Source organism: Chiloscyllium plagiosum, chromosome 21, assembly GCF_004010195.1.
Source record: "Chiloscyllium plagiosum isolate BGI_BamShark_2017 chromosome 21, ASM401019v2, whole genome shotgun sequence".
In the NCBI taxonomy this organism is placed as follows: domain Eukaryota; kingdom Metazoa; phylum Chordata; class Chondrichthyes; order Orectolobiformes; family Hemiscylliidae; genus Chiloscyllium; species Chiloscyllium plagiosum.
The window spans coordinates 16,448,018-16,460,138 of NC_057730.1; the positions used below are offsets into that span (position 1 = coordinate 16,448,018).

The 12,121-nt window shown below is 42.2% G+C and overlaps 1 protein-coding gene across 1 annotated transcript in view; it reads left to right on the plus strand.

Moving 5' to 3' along the window:
• The window catches only part of LOC122560572 (arf-GAP with dual PH domain-containing protein 1-like), a 128,281-nt gene that overhangs the window by 53,071 nt on the left and 63,089 nt on the right, over positions 1 to 12,121 (plus strand). The window contains exon 4 of the mRNA XM_043711333.1: positions 2,796 to 2,878. Within this exon, the coding sequence (XP_043567268.1) occupies positions 2,796 to 2,878 (83 nt within the window). The remainder of the gene's footprint in view (positions 1 to 2,795; positions 2,879 to 12,121) is intronic.

Genomic DNA, 12,121 nt, shown 5'->3' on the forward strand with positions numbered 1-12,121 from the left:
AACTACATTCTCCAGTGCTCATTGGAAAGGAGAACACAACCTGGGTGGCAAGATAATGCACAGAATGCTGCTTTTGTTTTCTCTAGTCAGAGATTTTATCCTTTGATGATTTCCGTGTGGTTAGGTGACATAGTCTAACTCTCATTACTTGGACCTTTTGGCATTTAGCTGACACCAGACCATTTCCTACACCAGCTTTTTTTAAAAAAAAAAATAGCCTGGGTGTATCAGGTCAATAAAAGTTTTTTGAAGCATTTGTAAGAAAAAGACAAATTTAATTGAACCTCTTGTAGTCTCCAAAGCTCCATGCTTTTCAACCTTTCCTTTTGCAAAGCTATCGTGAGATATTGAATAGTGTGCTTTTGAGTGTGCAAGAAAACTTTCACAGGGACTTGTGAAGAGGCTTTCCACTGGACAGAATCTCACTGGATTGAGAACTTAATTTGCTGTGCAGTTTACAAAAATGATGGTTATATGGATTTGCTTTTGGGATGCAGTCAAACTGTGTGAAATTAAAATGTGTGGCACAGAAGGTGATCAAGGTTATACAAAATCGATAGCATCTTTTCACTATAATAAAAAGGTTCAAAGATACTTCATGAGTGCACTGTAAACTAAATTACGATACTGTCATGTAAGGGTGGCATGGTGGCTCAATGGTTAGTACTGTTGCCTCACAGCACCAGGGACCTGGGTTTAATTCCTGCCTCTGGTGAATGTCTGTGTGGAAGCTTCACATTTTCCCTGTTTCTGCGTGGGTTTCCTCCGGGTGTTCCCTCAATCCAAAGATGTGCAGGTTAGGTGAATTGGTTATGCCAAATTGCCCATAGTGTTAGATGTATTAGTCAGGGGTAAATATAGGGGAATGGGTCTGGGTGGGTTACTCTTTAGAGGGTCATTGTGGACTTGTTGGGCCGAAGAGCCTGTTTCCACACTGTAGGGAATCTAATCTAATCATATTCAGCCAAATGACTAGCAGCTTAATCAAAGCAATAGACTTGGAATGTTTTAGTGGAGGAGTGGGAGTCCTGTAGATGTTGATTTCCCTTGACAGGACATTCATCACTCTCTCCCTCCTAATATGCCGAAACTAATTGAAGAATGTTTCAGTCGGTGACAATATTCATAGTTTAATGACTTGCAGGAATTTCTACAAATTTAAGAATGTGATCTTAGAAGAAGAATGTGGTTGTTTTCTATAAAATTACTTTCCAAATTACCTAACCGTTTTAAACAAATGACAGCGAAGGAAAAAACTTCAAATGAACCGGAGTTAGTAAATTTGAGGTGGTAAGTGAATTCTAAGACACCAAACAAGGAGCGCAAACATATCAACTCCTGCACTCTGTTGAAATTGCTCATTACAGCCTCGCTGAAAGGAAATTTGGACCAAAGCTCAATTTTTCAAATAAAAACATCCGCTGAGGAATTGGAAACATTCATGGGTCAGACAGTATCAATGTCATTTCTAATTATAATTTCCTGTCAGCATCATTAATAGCGTGCAGCTAACCTTTGTTCAGCTTTTTTTGTCAGCCTAACCCTATTGTTTAGTTCACTCCCAACCCAAGTTGAACTACTGCAGACGAGTTTCTCTTTGACTGTTTAACACATGCACTTTTCATTGCGACTATTTGCCAATATCTGAAAAAATTGGAGATATAAATTTCTGGTATGTGATATCTGAGCTGGTGTTAAATGTACTCTCATTTAATAAAGGTTTTAATGATTTGTTTCCAATTCCACTTCCCTTCCAACCTGAGCTGCCAAAGTGTTCTGTTGGTGTAATGTTACAGAATCCCTGAGATTTTAACAATCATCACACAATATGTGGGTGGAAACACTCATGTTGTGGGTTTGATGTAAGGGCTCTGTTAAGTGCCTCCCTTGCTATAGCTTTAGGTGAGTGACACTTTTTCAATTAATGCAGAGGCTTAAATAATAATCCCCCTCCCACACCCACCTTGAATCCCGAGTTCCTTTACAATTTTCAAAGACTGGAAAGTTCAGGTTGAGTGAATGGCAGGGCATAATTAAACTGGACAAGCCGTTGGCTGCAAGAGCAGGTCAAAGGCAGGTATTCCACGGTGAATAACTCGTCTCCTGCCTCCACACAATGTGTCCACCATCTAACAGACGCAAGTCTGAAATATAATAGAATACTGCCCACTTACCTGGATGAGTGTAGCCTGAGACAAAGCAGTCCACTTGATTAGCATCCCATCCACCAAATTCAACATTCATTCTCTCCAGTGCCAATGCGCAGTGGTAACACTGTGCAACATGCAGTGTGGAAGCTCACCAGGGGTCTGTTACCTCCATCACTTAGAAGGGCAAGGGCAGGAGATGCATGGGAACACCCATCACCTGCAAATTCCTCTGCAAACCACAGGCTATCCTGATTTGGAACTATATAATTATTACTTCACACTTACTGGGTTCAAATCCTGGAATTCCCTTCCTCACAGCTCTGTGGGTGTCCCTGTACCCCAAGGACTGCAGCTTCCCAAAGGCAAAGGCTATCTGGATGACTAATAAATGCAGGCCATCCAGCTAGACTCACAACTCATTAACAAATTAAAAAAAATACATTAAAGCAAATCTTGACAGTCAAAAGTTGGACAGAAATGCACACAGATTAGAAAGAGAGATGGTTACAAACAGCACAAACAACCTGCTGCAAGTAGAAACTCAATATGTTGGTGCAATTATCTTATTTACCAATTATACTGAACAATGAAGCCCTCAGCAAGCTCCTTTTTCACTTATCAGACACCTGGTTCCTTGCTTTTCAGGGTACTTCGGGAACAGTGGATCCGTGCCAAGTATGAAAGAAAGGAATTTATCTGCATCGAAAAACAGGAGCCTTACTCTGCAGGTAGGAAAGTCCTTTTTATCTCTCAAAGTAATAGGATACATTAAACCCCAAAGTTAATTCTGCTGCTTTTGAATGGGTATTGGGTCTATGGGTATTTCACCTTTGAGAGAACGCACACAGTTCCTGATGTGTCAGGGTACAGATAGTCCCTCTGCAAACCCATCTCTAGTTTTATGTATAAATACTTCTGAAAGTGGGTGTCTCATTCCAGCATATATTCAGAAATGGTCTTCACCTACAAGAGTGTAAAAGAGTCAAGCATGAATACAAATACATATTTAATAAATTCCAATGAATTATTAGTTCATAAGAATTAGGCCATTTGGCCCATCAAGTCTGCTCTGCTATTCGATCATGACAGATATGCTCCTCACTCTTATTTTTCGGCCTTCTCCCCTAACCCTTCAACCCATTACCAATTAAAAATCTGTCCAACTTCTCCTTAAATTTACAATCTGTCCCAGCATGCACTGCACTTTGGAGTAGCAAATTCCAAGATTCACAACCCTTTGGGAGGAGTAATTTCTCCTCCATTCTGTTTTAAATTTGTTACCACTTATACTAAGATTATGATCTGTCACCCTAGAATACCCCATAAGAGGAAGTATCTGCTCCACATCTACAATATCCATACCTTTTATCATCTTAAATATCCCAATTTTATCTCCCCTCATTCTTCTGATTCCATTAACTTGTCACTTGCATTTAAAAAAACTATGAATATGTTGGGGAAATAATTACATGGAATTATGTAATCTTTGAGCTCATTGGGAGGCCATTCAACTCTTCATTTCTGTGCCAGCTCTTTTTGATTCAAATTCTATTGCTCTTTCAGTCTCCTGCTCTTTTCCCATGACCATTCAAATATTTTTCTTTTAAATGTATACCCAGTTCTTGTTTGAGGGATACTATTGAATCATTTTCTGAATCCTGTTGCTAAGTCCAGAGATGGAGACCAGGAGCTAAGTTAACCTGCTCTCCTCTAAACCATTTGATAAAGAAATGTTGAGCAACTACCAAACCAAATTGTAAGGTGAATTGTAACACGGCTGTATTGATATTACCAGACGAAAGCACAACTAATCACCACAATATTTAGGGAAATCATTGTAATCCCTCCATTGACATGTTGTTAGAATACCAGAACCCTTTCAAGGTGTCAAGTCAGGTCCACTTCAGTCCAATATATATATATTTGAGGATAAATTTGGGAAAATTATTTAATTCAATGGTCCTCGTTTTGGGCTGGCCCCCATCCTTAAAAAATAAAGGTATCTATCTTTCTCACTCCCTCGTTTCAGAAATTCTCTCATTTGCTTTTTCTGCTAGTGTTCAGCCCAATCTCCAGCTTTGTTCTGTATTGTCCACCTTCCCTTTTTCTCTCATCCTTCTGACATTTCTTTGCCCTCACTTGTTTTTCCTTTTTTGTCCTTCACTTTCTTCATCTTTTGTTCTCTTTGACCCATGAATGTTCTCTTCCCTACTCTCTTCTCTCCTCCCTCCCCTCCCCCCCCCACCCCCCGACTGCCTCTTTATTTCCTTCTCTAGTGCTTGTCGTCTTGTTTTCTTCCTCTCGCATCTACTTAATTTTTTTTTTTAAAAACATCTCAACAGCTATAAGACCAAGACATAGGAGCAGAGGTAGGCCATTCAGCCCATAGAGCCTGGTCTGCCATTCAATGTGATCATGCCTGACTGGATAATCCTCAACTCTACTTTTATGCCTTTTCCCCAGGACCCTTGATTAACCCTTACTGATGAAAAATCTGTCCATCTTAGCTTGGAATATACTTAAAGACTCAGCCTCGACAGCCATCTGTGGAAAAGAATTCAACAGGTTGACTGACGCTCTCTCAGAGATGAGATTCCTCCTCACTTCTGTATTACGTGGGTGATCCCTCACTCTGAGATTATGTCCTCTGGTCTTAGGCTCTCCCGGAAGGGGAAACAACCTTTCCGCATATACTCTGTCAAGTCCCCTAAGAATCCTGAAGTTAACTTATTATTCTGGAAAAGCACAGCATGTCAGGCAGCATTCGAGGAGCCAGGAGAATCGACGTTTTGGGCATAAGCCCCTCATCAGGAATGAGGCTTGTGGGTCGGGGCTGAGAGATAAATGGGAGAGTGGTGGGGTTGCGGGGGTGAAAGGTAGCTGAGAAAACGATAGGTGGATGAAGGTGAGGGAGAAGGTCAGAGGGGGCAGTGATGGACAGATCTGGGGGGCGTTGCCGAGTTGAAGGCTTGGGACTGGGATAATGTAGGTGGGAGGGGAAATGAGGAAGCTGTTGAAATCCACATTTATCCCGTGTGGTTGCAGAGTCTCAAAGCGGAATATGAGGTGTTCCTCCTCCAGGCATCTGGTGATAAAAGTTTGGCAGTGGAGGCAGCCCCGGACCTGCATGTCCTTGACTGAGTGGGAGGGGGAGTTGAAGTGTTCAGCCACTTGATATTGGTAGAAGTACAGGTAAATTTGAGGAATGTGGAAGGATCCCTTGGGGAGGGGAGTGGTGTGGGTAGAGATTTTGCACTTGCTGCAGTGGCAGGGAAAGGTGCCAGGAGTGAGGTGTGGGCCTGACTAGGGAGTCACTGAGGGAATGGTCTTTTCGGAATGCTGATAGATGTGAGGAGGGAAATATATCCATGGTGGTGGGTGTCCTTTTCGAGGTGGCAGAAATGGCAGAGGATGATGCAACGTTGTGGAAGTTGGTGGGGTGGAAGGTGAGAACCGGGGTGGAGGGGGAATTCTGTCCTTGTTGCATTGGAGTTCAAGGGTGGTAGTGTGTGAAACCCCCCTCCAATTTATCTCTCAGCCCCCAATCCACAAGCCTCATTCTTGATGAAGGGCTTATGCCCGAAGTGTCTATTCTTCTGCTCCTCTGATGCTGCCTGATGTTCTTTTCCATCACCACACTCTCGACTCTGATCTACAGTCCTCGCTTTCTGCATAACCCTTCAAACCTTTCCTACTCATGAACTCATCGAGATGAGTTTTAAACATTGTAACTGTATCTGCATCCACCACTTTCTCTGGCAGTTCATTCCAGATATTGACCACCCACTTTAAGAAAAAAAGTTGCCCCACATGTCCACTTTAAATCTTTCTCCTCTATTCTCATTTAAAAATGTCCTGCAGTTTTTAACTCTCCCACCCTATGAGAAAGACCCTTGTCATTCACCCCATCTATGCCCCTCATGATTTTATAAACCTCAATAAGGTCACCCCTCAACCTCCTATGCTCCAGTGGAAGAAGTCCCGGTCTTTCCATCTTCACCATTTGCCCTCCCACTTATTTTACTAATCTGTAAACTTGTCTACAGTATATTCCCTTCCCTCATCCACATCATTTATATATTTATAAATAATTGTAGCCTTGACACTGATCCCTGTGGAACTCCATTAATTACAGGTTGACATTCCTGAAAATGAATCCCCTTATCCCATCTCTATCTTCGATTAGTTGACCATCAGGGTTCATGTTTCCTGAGTACTTTACTTTTTCTCTCATAGTTATTGTATTGATTCCTCCCCCCCCCCCCCCCCCCCCCCCCCAGCCTCGCCCTCACCAATTCCCCATTCCCGCTTTTGTCCCTTGAATATTTGGTATTTTTGGAATGCTGTTGGAGACTGATGCAACGTATTTATTTAACTTTTCTGCCACTTCCTGGTTCTCATTAATATTTTCTCAGAGGCCTGTGTTCACTTTTAAAAGTCCCACAACTCCGGGTTATAGTCCAACAGGTTTATTTGGAAGCACTAGCTTATGGAGTGCTGCTCCTTCATCAGGTGGACAACCACCACAACCCACACTCCACAACCACCTGATGAAGGAGCCGCACCCCGAAAGCTAGTGCTTCCAAATAAACCTGTTGGACTATAACCTGGTGTTGTGATTCTTAACTTTGTACACCCTAGTCCAACACCAGCACCTTCAAATTGTGTTGACTTTGGCATCTATCTTGAAGTATTTATTATAGCTTTTATGTTCATTTTTATATTACTTGCTAGTTTGCCCTCATTGTTTTTCTCTCCCTTTTTTTGGTCAGATTTTGTTTTTCTGTTTAAATACTTCCCCAATCCTCTGGCATACTACTAATGTTTGTCACATTGTGTTTTATTTTTCTTTCAATTTGTTGTTATTTGAGGAAATTAAGGAGAATCACATTTATTCATCTTCCTAGAATCCTACTTTCTCACTTAGATCACAATTAATAATAAAAGATATATCCATTTTCTTCAACACTTGCCACTGTTCATCAAACATCTTTTCAGCAAAACTTCTTTCCCAGACCACTCCGCTCTCATTCCTTTCTTTTACCCTTATTTAATTTTAAAACAGGTGTTTCCAACCTAAGTTTCATTCACTCAAATTGAATGCTAAATTTGACCATGTTATGGTCACTGTTCCCTGGGTGATATTTTACTGAGCTCCTATATTAAACTAGTCATGTTAAAAGATCAAAAATAGCCTAATCTCTGAATTTGTAACACATTGTTCTAGGAAACTCTCCCAAATACACATTCAGTTCTTCCTCATGACTACCTCTGTCAATTTTGCTTTTCCCAATCTACGTGAAGATTGAAGTCCCTCATGGTACTCCCTTATTTTACATGCTTTCATTATCTCCCGATTTATTCTGTGTCCTACAGCATTGCTATTATTAGGTGGCCTATTGACACCTCCTACCAGTGTCGCCATTTTATTTCCTACCTCCTTCCCCCCCCCCAGCCCAAATGGATTCTGCATCTTCCAATCCAAGATTGTTTAACGTCATAGAGATGTACAGCACAGAAACAGACCCTTCAGTCCAATTTGTCCATGCCGACCAGATATCCCAACCCAATCTAGTCCCACCTGCCAGCACCTGGCCCATATCCCTCCAAACCCTTCCTATTCATATACCCATCCAAATGCCTTTTAAATGTTGCAATTGTACCAACCTCCACCACTCCCTCTGGCAGCCCATTCCACACATGCACTGCCCTCTGTGTGAAAATGTTGCCTCTTTGGTCTATTTATCCTAGCCATGCCCTTCATGATGTTATAAACCTCTGAAGTCACCCCTCAGCCTCCAATGCTCCAGGGAAAATGGCCCTAGCCTATTCTACCTCTCTCCATAGCTCAAATCCTCCAACCCTGGCAACATCCTTGTAAATCTTTTCTGAACCCTTTCAAGTTTCACAATATCCCTCCAATAGGAAGGGGGACCAGAATTGCATGCAATATTCCAACAGTGGCCTAACCAATGTCCTGTACAGCTGCAACATGACCTCCCAGCTCCAGTACTCAATGCTCTGACCAATAAAGGAAAGCATACCAAATGCCACCTTCAAGATCCTATCTACCTGTGACTCTACTTCCAAGGAGCTATGAACCTGCACTCCAGGGTCTCTTTGTTCAGCAACACTCCCTAGGACCTTACCATTAAATGTATAAGTCCTGCTAAGATTTACTTTCCCAAAAATGCAGCACCTCGCATTTCTCTGAATTAAACTCCATCTGCCACTTCTCAGCCCATTGGCCCATCTGATCCAGATCCTGTTGTAATCGGAGGTAACCTTCTTTGCTGTCCATTATATCTCCAATTTTGGTGTCATCTGCAAACTTACTAACTATTCCTCTTATGCTCCCATTCAAATCACTTATATAAATGAAGTAAGGTAGCGGACTTAGCACCGATCCTTGTGTCACTCCACTGGTCACCGGCCTCCAGTCTGAAAAGTAACCCTCCACTACCACCCTCTGTTCTACCTTTTGAGCAAATTCTATATCCCAATGGTTAATAGTTCCTATATTCCATGAGATCTAACCTTGCTAACCCCAGTTTCCCATTTTCTTGCTTATTCGTACTTATTCTAACTTGTACTAACAAAAATATCCCAGTGTTTTAGTTCCTGCTTGTGCTTTTGAAAAGTCACATTCCCTGGAATTGTGTAGTTCCCAGCTTTGACCTCCTTGTAACGGTGTCTCGATAATGCCGAGAAGGTCATACCCATAAACTTCTAATTGTACTTTTATCTCGATACAGGTGTCTTATTCTCTTGTTCATCTGTCATCCAAAACAGTGTCCTAAGCCCAGAAATGCATGCAATCAATCCCAGCTCCTTGTTTGTTTTTCTCCTTCTAACTTTTCTCTCTGTGCATCTATAATAGTCTTGGTACCGTTTCATGCTGCTGCATCAGACTTGACCCATGCACAGAGCAAGAGACAGACCAGACAGGCTGTCAGTCAGTTGAGGAGCAATACATCAACAGGACAGAGAGCAGGCTATTGAAATGAACAAAATGCTAGCAGTCTTATTCTAAATATTGTTTGGGCAGTGCAGGGTTGTGTGAGAGTGTTGGCCTATTTAGTAAATGAGTTCCTAGTGTCTTTCTTTGCAATTTCAAATATCAGTGTGCCTTTTGAATAGTTTGACAGGGGTTCATAATCTGTGACTGATTAACTAGTGCGAAGATTGGTCTAGGCGCAGCTGCCTAACTGTTGATTATTATGCAAGGTGTTTTCATTTTGATTGACCAATTTATTCATTGTTATTGTTTCAACACTACAAACCTTCTTGGAATGAAGAACAGTAGCATAGCAACAAACACTTCGGCCCATCGTATCTATGCCAAACATAACACCATTTTCTACCCATTTCTACCTGCCTACATGTAGTCTGTATCCCTCTATTCTCTGCTTGTTCATGTGTCTATTCAAATGCCACTTAAAATGTTGCTAACATATCTGTTGCGATCACCTCACCTGGCAGCGCATTCCAGCAACCTGACATGGTTTGTGCTTTTTAAAAAAAACTTGCCTTGCACATGTCTTTTGAACTTTCCCCCTCTTACCTGAAACCTATGCCCTGTAGTATTTGGCATTTCCACCCTGCCAAAAAGGTTTCATCTATTCACCCGATCCATGCCTCATAATATTAGGCACTTCTAACAGGTCACCCTTCAGCTGCCATTGCTCAAGCGAAAACAATCCAAGTTTGTCCATTCTTTCTTTCATGCTAGTACACTCCCATCCAGGCAACATTCTTTTTGCATCTGTTCAAAGCTTCCACACCCTTCCCATAGTGTGGTAATCAGGACTGCACACAGTACTCCAAATGTGGCCTAACTAAAGTCTTGTACAGCATCAACTAGACTTGCCAATGTTTACACTTGGTGCCATGATTAATGAAGGTAAGCATGCTGCCTTTACCACCTTATCCATTTGTGTTGCCACATTCAGCGAGCTATTGACTTCCACCCATGATCCTTCTGTATACCAACACACCTAAGAGTCCTGTCACTTACTACATAGTTTGCTCTTGCATTTGCCTTCCAAAATTCATCACCTCATACTTGTTCAGATTCAACTCCATATTTCTCCACCAAGCTTCTAGCTGATCTATGTCCTGCTGTACTGTTTGGCAACATGTCCACAACTCCTGTAGTTTTTAATGTCATCTGTAAATTTACTAATTTCATTTTTCCTTGCGGAACACCATGTGTCACAGATCTCCAGTAGAAAAACAGCCCTCCATCACTCACCCTCTGTCTTCTACAACCAAGCTAAAGTTTTATCCAGGAGGGAGAAAGTGAGGATTGCAGATGCTGGAGATCAGAGTCGAGAGTGTGGTGCTAGAAAAGCACAGCAGGTCAGGCAGCATCCGAGGTGCAGGAGAATCAACGATTCAGGCATAATCCCTTCATCAGGAATGAGGCTGGGGGGCTGAGGGATAAATGAAAAAGGGGTGGGGTTGGGGGAAGGTAGCTGAGAATGCGATAGGTGGATGAAGGTGGGGGGGAGAAGGTGTTAGGGTGGAGTGGATATATGGGAAAGATGATGGACAGGTCAAGAGGGCAGTGCCGAGTTGGAGGCTTGGGACTGGGATAATGTGGGGGGAGGGGAAATGAGCAAACTGTTGAACTCACCACACTCTCTCTTGACTCTAAATCTTTATCCAACCTACCAACTCACCTTGGATCCCATATGAATGAATCTTCTGGACCAGCCTGCCATGTGGGACATTGCCAAATGCTTTAGTAAAATCCATATAGATAATGTCCACTGCCCTCATTCATTTCGTCCTCAAAACAAAACTCAATCAAATTTGACAGACCTTCCCTGCACAAAACCATGTTGGCTATCCCAACTAAGGCTATTATTTTCCAAATGCAAGTAAAGATTGTCCCTAGGAATCTTCTCTGATAATTTCCCTACTACTGATATAAAGCTCACCGGCCTATAACTTTCTGGATTATCCATGTTTCCCTCCTTGGCTATTCTCCAATCTTCTGGAACTTTGCCTGTGGCTAAAGAGGATACAAAGATCTCTGTCAAGGCCCCAACAATCTCCTCCCTTGGTATGCTGGGGTAGATCCCATCAAGCCCTGGGGACTTATCTACCTCAATGATTTTGAAGACACCCAATATATAGTTCTTAATATTGGAATGCCCTAGAATGTCAACATGCCCCTTCCTAATCCATATCCTTCTCTTTGGCAAATACCAATGTGAAGCACTCATCAATGACCGCGTCCACTTTCTCTGGCTCCACGGATAAACTCTGTCCTTCTTCCTTGAGTAAGACCTATCTTTTTTCTCCATCTACCCTCTTGCTCCTAATATATGCATAAAATGTCTTGGGATTCTCCTTCACCTATTTGCCAAGGATATTTTATGGCCCCTTTTACCCATTGTAATTCCTTGTTAAAGTTTTTTTTTCTCCTGCCTCCTGTATATTCATCAAGTGCCTTGTCTAATTTCAGTGAATACCTTTCATGAACATCTTTGCTCACAAGTTCCCAGAGGTCAGGTAAAGCTGCCACAATTGTACCCAGTCAGCCCCTGGGTTTAGCTTGTGTTGATAAGTGTCCTAACCTGTGGATGCTGAGATGGATTGCTGCATTTGCAAACGTAATGGCTTTTCATGCAAGCATCCAGACATTTCCCTGCACCTCCCCCTATCTTGAGTTTTAACTTTGTTTGATAAATTTGTTTTATTGTAGTCACGTAGAGTCATAGAGATGTACAGCATGGAAACAGACCCTTCAGTGCAGCCTGTCCATGCTGACCAGATATCCCAACCCAATCTAGTCCCACCTGCCAGCACCTAGCCCATATCCCTCCAAACGCTTCCTATTCATATACCATCCAGATGTCTCTTAAATGTTGCAATTGTACTAATCTCCACCATTTCCTCTGGCAGCTCATTCCATACACGTACCACCCTCTGTGTGAAAGAGTTGCCCCTTAGGTCTTTTT